The sequence below is a fragment of the Hemiscyllium ocellatum genome, chromosome 14 (genome assembly GCF_020745735.1).
Source record: "Hemiscyllium ocellatum isolate sHemOce1 chromosome 14, sHemOce1.pat.X.cur, whole genome shotgun sequence".
NCBI lineage: Eukaryota > Metazoa > Chordata > Chondrichthyes > Orectolobiformes > Hemiscylliidae > Hemiscyllium > Hemiscyllium ocellatum.
The window spans coordinates 9,144,795-9,159,825 of record NC_083414.1 but is presented as its reverse complement, the minus strand read 5'-3'; the positions used below and the strand labels follow the sequence as shown (position 1 = coordinate 9,159,825).

General features: G+C 45.0%; 1 protein-coding gene across 1 annotated transcript in view; it reads left to right on the top strand.

Moving 5' to 3' along the window:
• Window positions 1-15,031, top strand: part of col7a1 (collagen, type VII, alpha 1) — a 363,650-nt gene that overhangs the window by 271,025 nt on the left and 77,594 nt on the right. Inside the window, exons 82-87 of the mRNA XM_060835829.1 lie at window positions 1,025-1,096; window positions 2,237-2,281; window positions 7,046-7,081; window positions 9,473-9,508; window positions 12,157-12,201; window positions 14,146-14,178. Coding sequence (XP_060691812.1) covers window positions 1,025-1,096; window positions 2,237-2,281; window positions 7,046-7,081; window positions 9,473-9,508; window positions 12,157-12,201; window positions 14,146-14,178 — 267 coding nt within the window. The remainder of the gene's footprint in view (window positions 1-1,024; window positions 1,097-2,236; window positions 2,282-7,045; window positions 7,082-9,472; window positions 9,509-12,156; window positions 12,202-14,145; window positions 14,179-15,031) is intronic.

The window sequence follows — 15,031 nt, the reverse complement described above, 5'->3', positions numbered from 1 at the left end:
GGTTGACAATCTGTACACAATGGTGAAACAACAGAGCGACAAGCTCTGTACTGTACAAGCTCCAGCAGTGTCCTAATACACCACAGGGGCAGCGCAGTGGCTCAGTGGTTAGCCCTGCTGCCTCACAGCGCCAGGAACCCAGGTTCAATTCCACTGTCAGGCGACTGTGTGGAGTTTGCACATTCTCCCTGCATCTGCGTGGGTTTCCTCCGGGTGCTCCGGTTTCCTCCCCCAATCCAAAGATGTGCAGGTTAGGTCAATTGGCCGTGTTAAATTGCCCGATAGTGTTCAGGGATGTGTTGGTATAATCAGGGGTAAATATAGGATAATAGGGGAGGGGGATGGGTCTAGGTGGGGTACTCTTTGGAGGGTCAGTGTGGACTTGTTAGGCTGAAGGGTCTGTTTCCACACTGTAGGGATTCTATGATATCACTCCTGAGCTTACAATTAGATCCCAGAATCAGCAACATAATTGCAATGTTTAAAATTAAAACAAAAATTTAAAAAGGATTTCACAATTGTGGACATTCCATTATACGAATAATGACAATGCATCACAATGGCAGACCTCATGAATGTGCAGAATAAAATTGACAGGCGCACTGCAACCAACATTTTGTATTCAAGTGAAAGGCCACAAACTGATGATGGTTAAAGCTGGGGACAATTTGGGTGGATCAGGTGTTTGGAGACAATGTTTTTTTGCGAATATATCTTCAAGAGAAAGGAAAAGCTTCACAAAAATGGTGCATCATGAAATGGCGTCATAGATGCCAGTTTCAGCATGGTCATTGTTTTCCTAAGGAATCAGCCATTGGGTTGACCTTAGATAACCTCACACAGTAACTGGCTTCGGGTATAAGAGGGCACAGTCCAGATGATTACTTTTATGATTTTGTAATTGTACCACGGTATTGGTACTGCAATGTTGCTATTGATACTCAAGTATATTATTTTCTAATTATTTGTTTACCTGTTGATATCTGTTACTAATTGACTAATTAAACCATTCTATTGATTGTAGGGTGACGTCGGAACAAAGGGAGACCGAGGTGAAAGAGGGGAAGCTGGTGAAAAAGGCAGGGACGGCTTTGCGGTGAGTACATTCCGGCCCCGTGAGAATAAATTGCAAATGTAATTATTTAAGGGGTGGAGCTGACACTGAGGTAGTAATCCAGAGACCAAGGCAAATGGCTGGGTGATAAAGGCAGAATGTGCTGGTGGAACCAAGCAGGTCTGGCTACTTCTGTAGAGAAAGAGTTAATGCTGCCAGAAGAGTGTAAGTTACAGGAGCGGAATTAGGCCGTTCAGCCCATCAAGTCTGCTCAACATTTGATCATGTTTCTCAGCGCCATCCTCCTACCTTCTCCCTGTAACACTCGATCTCCTCACTAATCAAGAACCTACATATCTCTGTCTTAAAGACATTCAATGACTTGGCCTCCACAACTCTCTGCAACAATGAGTCCCTCAGATACCCCACCTTCTGGCTGAAGAAATTCCTCTTCATCTCAGTTCTAAAGGGTCGACCCTTCACTCTGAGGCTGTGTCCATGGGTCCTAGTCTCTCCTACTGGTGGAAACATCTTCTCCATGTCCATTCTATCCAGGCCTCTCAGTATTCTGTAAGTTTCAATTAGATCCCCACTCATCCTTCTGAACTCTATTGAGTACAGTCCCAGAGTCTTCAACTGCTCCTCATATGACAAGCCCTTCATCCCTGTGGAATTCTGTGGTCCTGTCAGCCAGTCCTTGAGTTGGGTCTTCCTGGGCAAGATTGAAGTGAGAATATTCAAGACTGGGAACAGTGTAAGGTTGGACATTAAATGGAGTCATGGATTATGGGGAGAGTGAAGTTGCGCTCGAAGATCCGTCATGATCATATTAAATGACAGACTATGCTCAAAGGGCTGAATGGCCTACTCCTTTCCTGTGGGAGAAAGTGATGCTGGAGATCAGAGTGTGGCAGCAGGTCAGGCAGCATCCGAGGAGCAAGAGAGTCCTTCATGCATAAGTCCTTCATCAAGTCCTGCCTGAAGTGTCCACTGTCCAGCTCCTCGGATGCTGCCTGACCTGCTTTTCCCGTGCCACACTTCATTAACTCCTCTACTATTTCTAATGTACCTCCTTGAACAATGTTCCAGCCTCTGTTGTACCGATGAGCAAGAAGGTTTACTCGGAGGTTTGAAATTCAGCTTCTTGACTTGCTCTGAGCCTTTCTCGATTTTGTCTTTCAGGGGGTCCCAGGGGAACCGGGCTCACCAGGACTAGAAGGAAAGCCGGTAAGTAACTCTGACTGAGACAGACCGAGATCGATCACTGCATTGTAATTGTGCAGCGTTTGTTTGAATAGACGTCTTCCTGAGCATGATTGAAGTGAGAATATTCAAGTTAACCCACTTTAACAGATGATAACCTTTGCTAAACTAAAGGCAGGCCTTAATAAAGGCTATTTCAGCCCCTGTGAGGAAATGGATGGTACTAGTGCAGTGCAGTGTAACACATCGCTCCTTCACCATAGGGAGAGAGTTGATGTAAGTTTTTGATTTCAGCAATTGTTTATATTCAGAGCCAGTGAGGACCCCTCATCATTTACTGGGAGCATTGAAACAGATTGAATCCGAATGGGAACGGGTCATCTGCCCAGCTGGCACGCCCTAGTCACTGCCCCATGGCTAACCCACCTAACCGGCAGATCCCTGGGCACAATGGAGGATTTAACATGGCCAATCCACCTACCTTGCACAACTTTGGACTGTGGGAGGAAGCCCACACAGACACAGGGAGAATGTGCAAACTCCACATAGACAGTCGCTCGAGGCTGGAATCAAGCTCTGATGCTGTGAGGTAGCAGTGCTAACCACTGAGCCACCGTGACACCCTTTATCCAGAAAGAAAAAAGTAATGAAACTCTTGAATGACACACATCAGTCTGACTTGTCTTGTTTACATCAAAATGGAGGACTAGTATGCTCAGTTGTGGACTTTAGTTCTTTAATTTGTTTCTTGTTTGAGAAAATGGCGGAGAGATCCCTGAACAGCTAGGGAAGGTCTGCCTGAGGGCCAAACCTCTCATCAAAATACTCTTTCAGAGAATGACTCCTGGGCATCCTTTTTATTCACTCATGGGATGTGGACATCGCTGGCTGGGCCAGCATTTATTTCCTGTCCCCAGTTGTCCCTGGCAAAGGTGGTGGTAAGTTGCCTTCTGAAACCTCTATGGTCTACCTGCTGTAGAGATCCCCACAATGCCCTTGGGATGGATTTTGACCCAGTGACAGTGAAGGAACAGCGATATATTTCCAAGTCAGGACAATGAGTGGTTTGGAGTGGAACTTGCAGGGAGCGGTGTTCCCATGTATCTGCTACCCTTGTCCTTCTGGATGGAAGTGGTCATGGGTTTGAAAAGTGCTACCGAGGAGCCTTGGTAAAATCCTGCAGTGCATCTCACACATAGTACACAATGTTGCTAGAATGACATTAGCAAGGTGTGATTAGATTAGATTCCCTACAGTGTGGAAACAGGCCCTTCGGCCCAACAAATCCACACCAACTCTCCAAACAACAACCCAACCAGACCCATTCCCCTACTAATGCACCTAATGGGCAATTTAGCATGGCCAATTCACCTAATGTGCACATCTTTGTGACTGTGAGTGGAAACCGGAGCACCCGGAGGAAACCCACACGACACTGAGAGAATGTGCAAACTCCACACAGTCGCCTGAGGCTGGAATTGAACCCAGGTCCCTGGTGCTGTGAGGCAACAGTGCTAACCACTGAGCCACCGCACCACCCCTGTGGGTTCTGGCATTTGGGACAGATGCCCTCTCTGTGCCCAATTTCAGGTAAGTTTAGGTGATAACTATCATGGAGGAGTGTGTTACCAACTTGCTCCAAACCCCAGTGTCCACGCTGTTCTGGTATTGTAGGAGCTGTGGCTACGCTGAATCCATCATTTGTGAACCTGTCACATAGCGTTAGTTGCCAAGTGAGAGAGACAGTGTTTCTTGTTGTGTTCAATGCATCAGGAATAAATTATTTTGTTAAAGAAATGCTAAGTTAAAAAAGCAAAATAGAGATTTTAAAACACATAAAAGCTGACAGGAGCTATCCAGTCATTAAGCCCACTGCAAGGGACATTGTTGTTCATATGGGTCTACTGATTGGCTGGAAATCTAATTTGTCTTTACAACAGCTACACAAAAACGCGCCCCTGATTTCCTCAGCATTTTCCTAAAATTGTTCTCAGGCTGTTGACCTCCCTTAGTATGCATTGCTCACCTGGTAGCAGTGGATTATGTTGTGCTGCCCAATCAATCAAACCTATTGTGATTGATAGTTTTATTTTATCATGGTGGTACATAAAACATTTTAGACCATTCTAAAAATTGTTAGAGCAGCTCACCCCTTATCACACGTGAATGAGAGAAATGACAACAATGTCCCTTTAAATCAGGACTGTGTCCCCCATCCAAATAGCGTCCACTAGCGATTTTGTGTTCTGTGTTGTCGTTATTTGTTTGATAATGCTGTCTCCTTTGTTATTTGTCTCACCCGTAAAGTCTTGTCATTTTTGTTAACTCAATTCTTTCAACAATGTTATCACAACCGTGGTTTCTATTTGGTATTTCAACAGCCTATAACATTATTTTGAGTAATGTAAGACAATATAAGCCTAACTGGGAGTTATGTGATTGCATGTGACTCTGTTAAACAAACACTGGGACTAGACGTTGAAAACTGAGCCTTTAATGGTCACAAATTAAAGAGTGCAGCATTTGTTAAGGAACTGTTCTAACACCAGTCAGAGATGAAAGGTGTTTACATTTGTCTTTTACTCTCCTGTTTGATCATTTTTTCTCTCAATCTTTACCTCACTTCTGTTTCTGTCTACACCTTTGTCAATTGTTTTCTATGCTGCATATTAATTTCTATCATTTCCTTTCTACCATCTCTCGCTCTTCCACTTTCATGATCTGCACTTCTCTAGCTCTATCCCTTGTCCTCTATCTCTCTCTCTTTCTACTGTCTCACCAGATCTCTTTCTCTCCTAGATTTGTCTCACTCATAACTCTCACTCGATCCTTCTTTCTTGTTCATTTTGTCCCACCTTATCTCTTTCTCTCTCTCCTGATCTCTATATTTACCTCTTTCTATTGATTTTTAAACATTCTTTTTGTCCATCTTTTTTTGCTCTGTCTGATTACCTTAAAGTTCTCACTCTCCCTCTCTCTATTACTCCTTTTGTCATCAATTTCTTATGATATTATCTCGATCTGTACCTAACTGAATTACAGACTGACAAATAACTGCATTCATTAAGTAAGGCTAGAAGGCTTAAACTATGGCTTTTAAAGGCCTATAATGTGTTAAAATTGGGATGTTCCTGTTAAATGATTATAAGAAAGCTGAAATCTCACTTCCCACCATTTTATGGATTACGTGCAAAGTCTGTGTTTTATCTGTTCATTGTAGTGTCTGAGTGAGTGCTGTCTCGAGTGACCAAGTTCTGACCTTATTTGTTACACTATCTTGTGCCATTTATTTTCCTGAATTCAGGGTCGACCAGGGTACAGAGGGCAATCTGGCCTTCCCGTAAGTAAAACCAAATTCGCCTCGCAGCATCAAATAAGTTGCCCTGGCGCTGGAATGGACTACACAACATTCCCAGGACATTTAGTGTCTCTGCCTTTGTTAGGGCTCTGTGTTCAGTCTGTAGTGTACTAACATCGTTAGCTCTCTGTAAGACTGGAACCACTGGATTGCAAAGCTGCTTCTGCTCTGGTAGTGCTGTCAATGCCACCTGGAATCCATGGCCTGCTCAGTTATCCAGCTCCTGGAACAGAACTAGACTGATCCATTTCCTGCAGTGCACATTGCATTTTATGTGAGAGGGGGTTGTGCAGAGTTCACGATGCTCCTCATCTGTTGTTGGTGACTGAAAAATTGGGCGTAATGGAAATTGGACGTTCTCTTTGTTTTCCTTGGAGCAGAAATGGAAAAGCTCATGAAATTCTGAGGAGCAAATAGCAAGTGTGTTGATAGTCAGAGGTCACAAATCTAAGATCATTAACAAAAGAACTAGATAGAAAGGTGAGGAAAAACCAAGGTGAGGTGATAACCTAGTGGTATTATCACGGGCCTGTTAATCTAGAGACCTAATGTTCTTAGGACCTGTGTACAAATCCTATCACTGCAAATGGTGGTGTTTGAATTCAGTTAAGAGAAAATCTGGAACTAAGAGTCTAATGATGACTGTGAATCCATTGCCAATTGTTGGGGAAAGATCTATCTGGTTCACTGATAGACTGTCAGTGATAGATTCTCTAAAGTTTCCCCTTTAGAGAAGGAAACTGCCAGCTTTACCTAGTCTGGCCTACATGTGACTCAAGACCCACAACAATGTGCTTGACTCTTAACTGCCCTCTCGGCTATTAGGGATGGGCAATGTATCCAAGTGGGATTAGTGTATCTGCTGAAAAATGGTGGATTTTGTTCCACAGTCTGGACTGCATTTTGAACTTAAATTTCAAGTGTGCATGCTGGCTAGCATTGATTGGCCGTCTCTTGGTAGAGATGTATAAGATTATGAAGGGCATGGACAGGGTGAACAGAAGGCAGCTGTCCCCCTGAGTTGGAGGAACTTAACATAAGGGTCACTTTCAGAAGATAGTAAATGCTCTTTGTACCATAGCCCAGCAAGGAGTTAATGTCTCTGGCAGTGGGGTTTTTGAGATTTACGGGGGTTAGAACTGAAAAACGTAAATGTGAGCGTACAGGGGCCAGGAGCTGGGATCCAGCAGGCACTTAGTCTGGCATTGCGATGTGGTTCCAGTCCTGTCTGCTGTCTCTGTCTGTCCTTGTCTTGTGAAAGGGCCACCACAGTCTGGTTTTCCGCTGCACATTTTATCAGCCTCTTGTTTTACAGCTCTTCATCGGTCACGTGTGTTCATTGCCAACATTGAATCTGCTTTGCTCAGACAACTCTGTTTTTTTCTCCCCCCCTTCTTAACTCTTTTTTGGCATGACTGAAATGTTTGCAGGGATTACCAGGCTTCCCTGGAGTACTGGGCCGTCCGGTAGGTGTGCCAGCATTGCTTTACACTCCCGCGATTGTGCATGTGACTATAGTGCTGCTTTACACTACCGCCTTCTCCCTCATGGGAGAACACCAGAGCTAGCCATTTTCTAGACTGATCTTCAAAGGGGCAACTGGCATTAAGTGGAAAAGGTGATCAGAGTGCCTCACCATGGCTAAGTGGCTAAATATGCTGCTTGGCTGTGGAACTCATCCATTGGGGTTCAAGAGAAGTCCCTAGGTTTGAATTCCAATCTGTGCTGAGCCAGGCCAGTGGTGACAGGGTGTTGTAGGTGGCCTTAGCAACCGGGAGCTAAAGAAAATATGGGGTATCAGAGTCAGAGTTCTCATTCCTCCTTATCGTCTGTTCAACGTGTGCATGGATTAAATTAGAGGGTGGCTGTTAGCTCTTCCTTCAATGTACAAACCCTGCCCCAGCTCCGAGTATTAAATGACGGGGCCACCCTGGGAAATGCTGGAGGTGTGCTGTCCTCTGTGTGGTTAGGTTGTGAGCTTTTCACTGTGCCTTGGTACTTGTGACAATAAATTCAATTCAATTCAATAAGATTATAATCAGTATCAGCACCAACAGGGAAGAGAGGGTGAACATTGAGAATGGTTTAAAAGAGTCAGGGACTCTTTGCTCAGTTGGACAGGGAGTAAGCTTTTGTCTCATTCAGAGGAAATGAGTGATTCCGTACAGTGCAGAAAGAGGCCATTCAGCCCATCGAATCTGTACCAGCCCTCACAGGAGCATCTCACTCTATCCCCATAACCCAACATTTACCATAGCTAATCCACCTAGCCTGAAGACTGTGGGCAATTTAGCACGGCCAATCTGCACATCTTTGAACAGTGGGAGGAAACCACAGCACCCGGGGGAAACCCACACAGACACGGGGAGAATGTGCAAACTCTACACAGACAGTCGCCCGAGGGTGGAATCGAACCTGAGTCCCTGGCGCAGTGAGGCAGCAGTGCTAACCACTGAGCCTATGAAACATTAGTGGTAACGGACGCACCACGTGGAATATTTTCCAGCAGGCACAACCTCAGATAATGAGAAGGTTTGTTGTGGGTAGCAACAAGTCCACCTCCATTTGGCCTGGCAGAATTATTAGGACTGTAGGGAGCTTGTACAGATACATCTGCTCCCTCCAAAGGTTAGAGTAGAGTTCCCTGTCTCCATTGGGCAAACTGAGCCTGTTATTCTCAAGGATTTCAAAACAGTGAGAGGTGATCTCATTGAAACTGCAAAATACGTAGAGGGATGGACAAGGTAAGATATTTCCCCTGGTAAGGGAGTCTCGAATCAGGGGTAAAATTTAAAAACAACAAGGGTGCCACTTAGGTTCGAGATGAGGAGAAATGGTTTTATTTGGAGTGTTGCGAACTTTTGGAATTCTCTGCCCCAAAGACCTGTGGAAGCTCAGTCCTTCAGTACGTTTAAGGTAGCGTTGAAGAGTGTGGTACTGGAAAAGCACAGCCAGTCAGGCAACATCCTGGGCCTCCTCCATCACCAAACCCTAACCACCCGACACCTGGAGGAAGAGCGTCTCATCTTCCATCTTGGGACTCTCCTCTCACACAGATCAATGTGGATTTCACCAGTTTTCCCATTTCCCCTCCCCCCACTTTATTCCCTGTCCCAACCTCCAACTCGGCATTGTCCTCTTGAAAGGTCCTACCTGTCCATCTTCCTTCCCACCTATCTGCTCCAGCCTCCTCTCCGATCTATCACCATCACCCCCACCTCCATCTACCTCTCACAATCCATGCTATCTTCCCCCAGCCCCACCCATCCCATTTACCTCTCAGCCCCCTTGGCCACCGTCTCATTCCTAATGAAGAGCTCATGCCCAAAATGTCCATTCTCCTGCTCCTCGGAAGCTGCCTGACCGGCTGTGCTTTTCCAGCACCACACTCTTCAACTCTGATCTCCAGCATCTGCAGTGCTCTCTTTCTCCTACATTTAAGGTAGGGATTGATAGATTTCTGATTACCAGTGAGGTACAAGGTTATGGGGTTGGGAGGGGTGAGTAAAAGGCATCTAAGTGTTCAAAAGACCATGATCATAAAAATGGCAGGGCAGACCCAATGGGCTGAATGGCCTACTCCTGGTCTTACGTTCCTATAAGTAGGATTGGCAGAGCCAGTGAATATTAACCCTTCATAACTATGTAACCTTGGCAAAGCAGCCCAGAAAAACACAGAAAGAAGATGATGAAATTAACAATGGTTTGTTGGGAGGGTGCAGGACAGACAAGAGGTAAGTCAATTGCTAGGCCTTACCCAGTGGAAAGTTACTGTGAAGGAATGAGTGCATGTTAATCTTACTGACTGAACAGAAATTGATAGTGAGCAGATTGATTAACTTGTGTTTGTTAATTAGGGTAACCCAGGAGAGCCTGGCTCACAAGGCCCTCAGGTAAGTGCAGATTCGGAACAATTCCCCATTACCTCTGCTAAACAAGTTTCAAATTAACCTGCAGCTAGCGAGTTTGGAGGAGATTTGTAGCTGTAGATGTAGGTTTGTTCGCTGAGCTGGAAGGTTCATTTTCAGACGTTTCGTCACCATACTAGGTAACGTCTTCAGTGAGCTGGAGCTGTTTATTCTGTTCTCCATCCTTCTCCCTCCATTGTGTTAAAGAGATGTGGCAAAGTGTTTTGTCTGTCCCGCATTCCTTTCAGAAGGAATGGTCTATGTCTGTGTTACTTGTCCCCCTAATGGGGCAGAATATCACTGTTTGGAGGCATTAGACTGGGCGGTCAATAAGACCAGTAAGCTGCTTATGCTCCTGCTCTACAGCTACCTGATGAAGGAGCAGTGCTCTAAAATCTAGTGCTTCCAAATAAACCTGTTGGGCTATAACCTGGTGTTGTGTGATTTTTAAGTTTGTCCACTCCAGTCCAACACCGGCTTCTCCACATTGTTTCTGTCACACATTGAACAGGAAAATTTTCATCCATTTGATCGATTAAAAACCGAACATGACTTCGGTTAGCTTTTTTGCAGTGTTCATTCGTGCATGCATGGGAGTGTACCCATCAAAGAGGCACAGAGCTCCCCAATTTTCTACCAATTTTAAAAAATTTGTACAGTTTTTATAGCCAACAATTTTCCAATAGAAACATTACACATTATCTCTGCCCAACAGTGTTCATTAAACTCTATGTATTCCAGGTTAGTACAGATTTTTCTGCTATTAACACAAATTCGCTATTGGTTGACGAATTGGGGATGCTGTTTCTAAAGCACAATGTATTAAAGCATGTGCTGGTTATGTAGCGATTCCAGTTCCATTAGTTTAAATGGTGCTGAAAAATGTGTTGCTGGAAAAGCGCAGTAGGTCAGGCAGCATCCAATGAGCAGGAGAATTGGCGTTTCGGGCATAAACCCTTCTTCAGGAATCCTGAAGAAGGGCTGATGCCCGAAACGTCGATTCTCCTGCTCCATAGATGCTGCCTGACCTGCTGCGCTTTTCCAGCAACACATTTTTCAGTTCTGATCTCTAGCTTCTGCAGTCCTCACTTTCTCCTAGTTTAAATGGTGCTGCCATTATGAGATTTTCTTATAACACGAGATTGCACGAGAACGGAACTACTGTGTTGCATCAGTTATTGTACACGTGTCTATATTATCCAATCCTATATTATTCAAATTTGTACTCAGGATTATCATATCTAACCAAATTATTACATATTCACATCTACTGCCCCTCAATACTTTCTGATTATCAAACTCTGAATTATCCTCCTCCCCCCTTTCACATATAAAAATTGACATGAGACGTAGATCAATCTGTGCATCAAATCAACCCCACACTGTGGTTGAGGTGTTAAGGTGTAAACATTTTGTGCCATCTCCACACTCTGGATCTCCATTAACTCCAGTGGGACAAGAAACGCAGATAAAAATCCAAGCTCACTGAGAGAAAATAGCTTCTTGGTAAAATTCCTTCCTACCTTCAGCTTTACAGAAGGTGTACATGGTCCACTAGTGATGGGCAAGGGGAGGGGACGGAGAGAGAGAGAGTGAGGGGAGAGAGAGAGTGACAGGAGAGAGAGAGAGAGAGCGCAGAATGGGGGTTCACAGGAAGTCAGAATTAGAGGATTGCAGGTTTTAAACTTCACTGTCTTGATGCCTTAGCCCTGTTTATTTGTTAGCAACAGAACTGTGCTCACAGCCTCCAGTGTTGCAATGGAGTGATCAATAAAAAAAACGTACTCCTGTTATTAACCTAGGGTCAATGGTGAGAAATCCCAGAAGTCCTGCTAAGGGGTCAGGGAGTTCACTCACCTTCTCTGTTCATCATTTACCAAAACTGTGCAATGTTCTTTTCTGAAATCCTGACTCCAAACTTTTGTAGCACAGAGATTTTTTTTATCTATTCACGGGATGAGGGCATCACTAGCTAGACCAGCATTTATTGCCCATCCCTAATTGCCCAGAGGGAAGTTTAAGAGTCACCCACATTGCTGTGGGTCTGGACTCAGATTTAGGCCAGACCAGGCAGTTTCCCTCCCTAAAGGACGTCAGTGACCCAGATGGGTTTTTCCAGCAATTGACAATGGATTAATGGTCATCATTAGACTCATACTTCCAGATTTTCAACAGATGGTAGGATTTGAACCGACGCCCCCAAAACATGAGCTGGGTTAACAGTTCAATGATAATACCACCATCAGCATAGTGTTAACATTACTCATAATCCAACCCAAGGTTAATGTTCTGGGGACATGAGTTGGAAACCCACCGTGACAGCAAATTATGCTCTGTATCTGTGATACCTAATAGAGACCCCTGTTAAGAAAGAAAAAAAACTAATTCATTAATGTCCCTTGTGATAGAAATCCGCTGTCCTTACCTGGTCTGACCAACATGTGACTCCACAGCAATGTGGTTCTCTCCATACTGCTCACTGGGCTATTAAGAATAGGGTATTTATATCCCATGAACGAAAAAAATATTAGCACAGTCGTTTGCTTAAAACGATCTTTATGCAATGTGGATGTTTAAGTAGAAGTGGCTGCTGCTTTTTACACTATACTAACCATTTTTCGCTTCTCCTCCAGGGTCCACCAGGACCTCAAGGACCCCCTGGGCCCCCTGGAGTAAAGGTCAGTCTTGTTATCAAATTATTGCTATTTTGGCATGGTTTTCCTGTATTGTTCAAGACTGGGAGGTGGAGGGAGGGTAGGTGAGTGTATTTGCTATCAGCTAACACAGTGCACTTACCATCGAGGAAACCCAGCCTTTCATGTGTCGTAACGCAGCTGGACTTGAACCTGGGTCTCCTGGCTCTGAGGGAGGGGCACTACTACTGTCCACAAGAAGCTTCAGATTCCACAATGATGGGGTGATTGTCGCTGAGAGAGGCCATTCATAGGATTGTTCCAAATAGGAAGGGGCCATTCGGCCCATTGTTGCTGGAGCTGTCTCTTTGAAAGGCCTGCACTTTTCCCAAGTGTCCGTGCAGACTTTCCCCTTTAATCCGCTACTTGTTTGGAAGTCTCCATTGAATCCACTGCTCTCACAGGAGCACAGCTCACTGTCAATAAAATTCTCCTCATCTCCTCCCTGTAGCCATATTCTTAAGTCTGTGTTACCCCTCTCCAACGTTCCTCCGGAGTGGAAAAAGATTTCTGGACTGCAAGGAAACCTGAAGTGTGAGATCAGCGAAGGCCAGGGGCTCAAAATTATAACAGTGGGCCTTGGGCAGTTTGAAGACTGCCTTAAGTTTAACCGAGTCATAGAGATGTACGACACAGAAACAGGTCCAACCTGTCCACGCCGATCAGATATCCGAAACTAATCTAGTCCCATTTGCCAGCACTTGGTCCATATCCCTCTAAACCTTTCCTATTCATCTACCCCTCCCAATGCCTTTTAAATGTTGTAATTGTACCAGCCCCCACCACTTTGTCTGGCAGCTCATTCCAAACATGCACCACCCTCTGCGTGAAAAAGTTTCCCCTTAGGTCCCTTTAAAATCTTTCCCCTCTCACCCTAAACCTATTCCCTCGAATTCTGGACTCCCCCACCCTAGGGAAAAGACCTTGGCTATTTACCCTATCCATGACCCATTGGGTAGTGTCCATACCTGTGCACCAGAAACTCTGAGTTTAGGTCCCAGTAAAGGACTTGGTGGCTGGGAACTTTATTTTCAGTTTGAATGGGTAGAAGGAATTCTTCCTCTGTCTTTTAATCCCTCGTTGTTCCTATCCCAAGAGTGTTTGATGGAGATGGTTTTCGGGGGACTTTATTTTCAGTTCAGACGAATAGAGGGAGTTTTTTCTCTGTATTTTAACTCCTTGATGTCCCTACCCTGACAGAGATGTAGCTGAAGGGACTTTTGTTTTTAGTTTACTTTGAGTTCAAATTGTGGGCGGCACGGTGGCACAGTGGTTAGCACTGCTGTCTCACAGTGCCAGAGACCCAGGTTCAATTCCTGCCTCAGGCGACTGACTGTGTGGAGTTTGCATGTTCTCCCTGTGTCTGCGTGGGGTTTCCTCCGGGTGCTCCGGTTTCCTCCCACAGTCCAAAGACATGCGAGTCAGGTGAATTGGCCATGCTAAATTGCCCGTAGTGTTAGTTTAGGGTATGTGCGGGTCAGTGTGGACTTGTTGGGCCGAAGGGCCTGTTTCCACACCGTAAGTAATCTAATCTAAAAAAAAATGAGTAGAGGACAACTTACTCTGTACTTTACTCCCTGTTCCAAAGGTGTTTGATGGGGATAGAATGGAGGGAATATTATTTTTACTTTTTGGAGGACCTTTATTTTGATTCAAAAGGAAGCCACAGGGATTGGTCATTGGGTTGCAAATGCTTTTGGGATGGGGCTAGAGTAGAAGAGTTTCCTAGTCAGTCAGATCAGCACAGTGTCTGTGGTAAATGTCTCCCTCGCTTTGAGGGACTGTTGGAGAGAGAGGGAGGGGAGTCGAAGCCCCTTCTGTGTGCTCTGAGTATTGTGTTAGAAAGTGACCATTCAGCCACTTGGCTCAAATTTCAGTCTCGATATTAAATTCAACCAGTAACCAAAGCCTATGCTTTTCCCTTGACAGGGAAACCAAGGTGATCAAGGGCCAAGCATTCAAGTAAGTACTTCAACAAGCACAAAACCTGGATACATCAGGATTGTTTGTAGACGGTGGCACAGTGGTTAGCACTGCTGTCTCACAGCGCCTGAGACCCGGGTTCAATTCCCGACTCAGGCGACTGACTGTGTGGAGTTTGCACGTTCTCCCCATGTCTGTGTGGGTTTCCTCCGAGTGCTCCGGTTTCCTCCCATAGTCCAAAGATGTGCGGGTCAGGTGAATTAGCCATGCTAAATTGCCCGTAGTGTTAGGTAAGGGGTAAATGTAGGGGTATGGGTGGGTTGCGCTTCGGCGGGTCGGTGTGGACTTGTCGGGCCGAAGGACCTGTTTCCACACTGTAATCTAATCTAATATAAGGTCCAAGGATTTGACTGCAAAATATTCCCGTGACACTGACTCTCCTTTCTCAGCACAGACCAGATGATTGCTATCATAGTATTTCCATGGCCAAACATTCCTGCTGGCTATTGGTTGCAGGAGAGGCATTGCTCACACAGGATAAACTGGCCAGCTAACTGACAGTGCAGTACACAGGGAAAAGCACTGACTCGTGTTGAAGAGGGTTGGAGGTTTGTGATCTGTGTGAAACATGTCCTTTCAGTTCATTCACGGGGGTGTGAGAGGTGCTGACTCGACCAGCATTTGTTGCCCTTTCAGCAGTTAATGTTGCTGTGTGTCTGGAGTCACGTATAGGTCAGACCGGGTAAGTACGGCATTTTCTTGGATATTAATTTGTTCCTCCTGACAATCAACAACAGTTTCATGCTCATCATTAGACCATTAATTCCGGATTTTTTTTAATACAAATGGAATACAAATTCCACCATCTGCCATGGCAGAATTCAAACCCAGA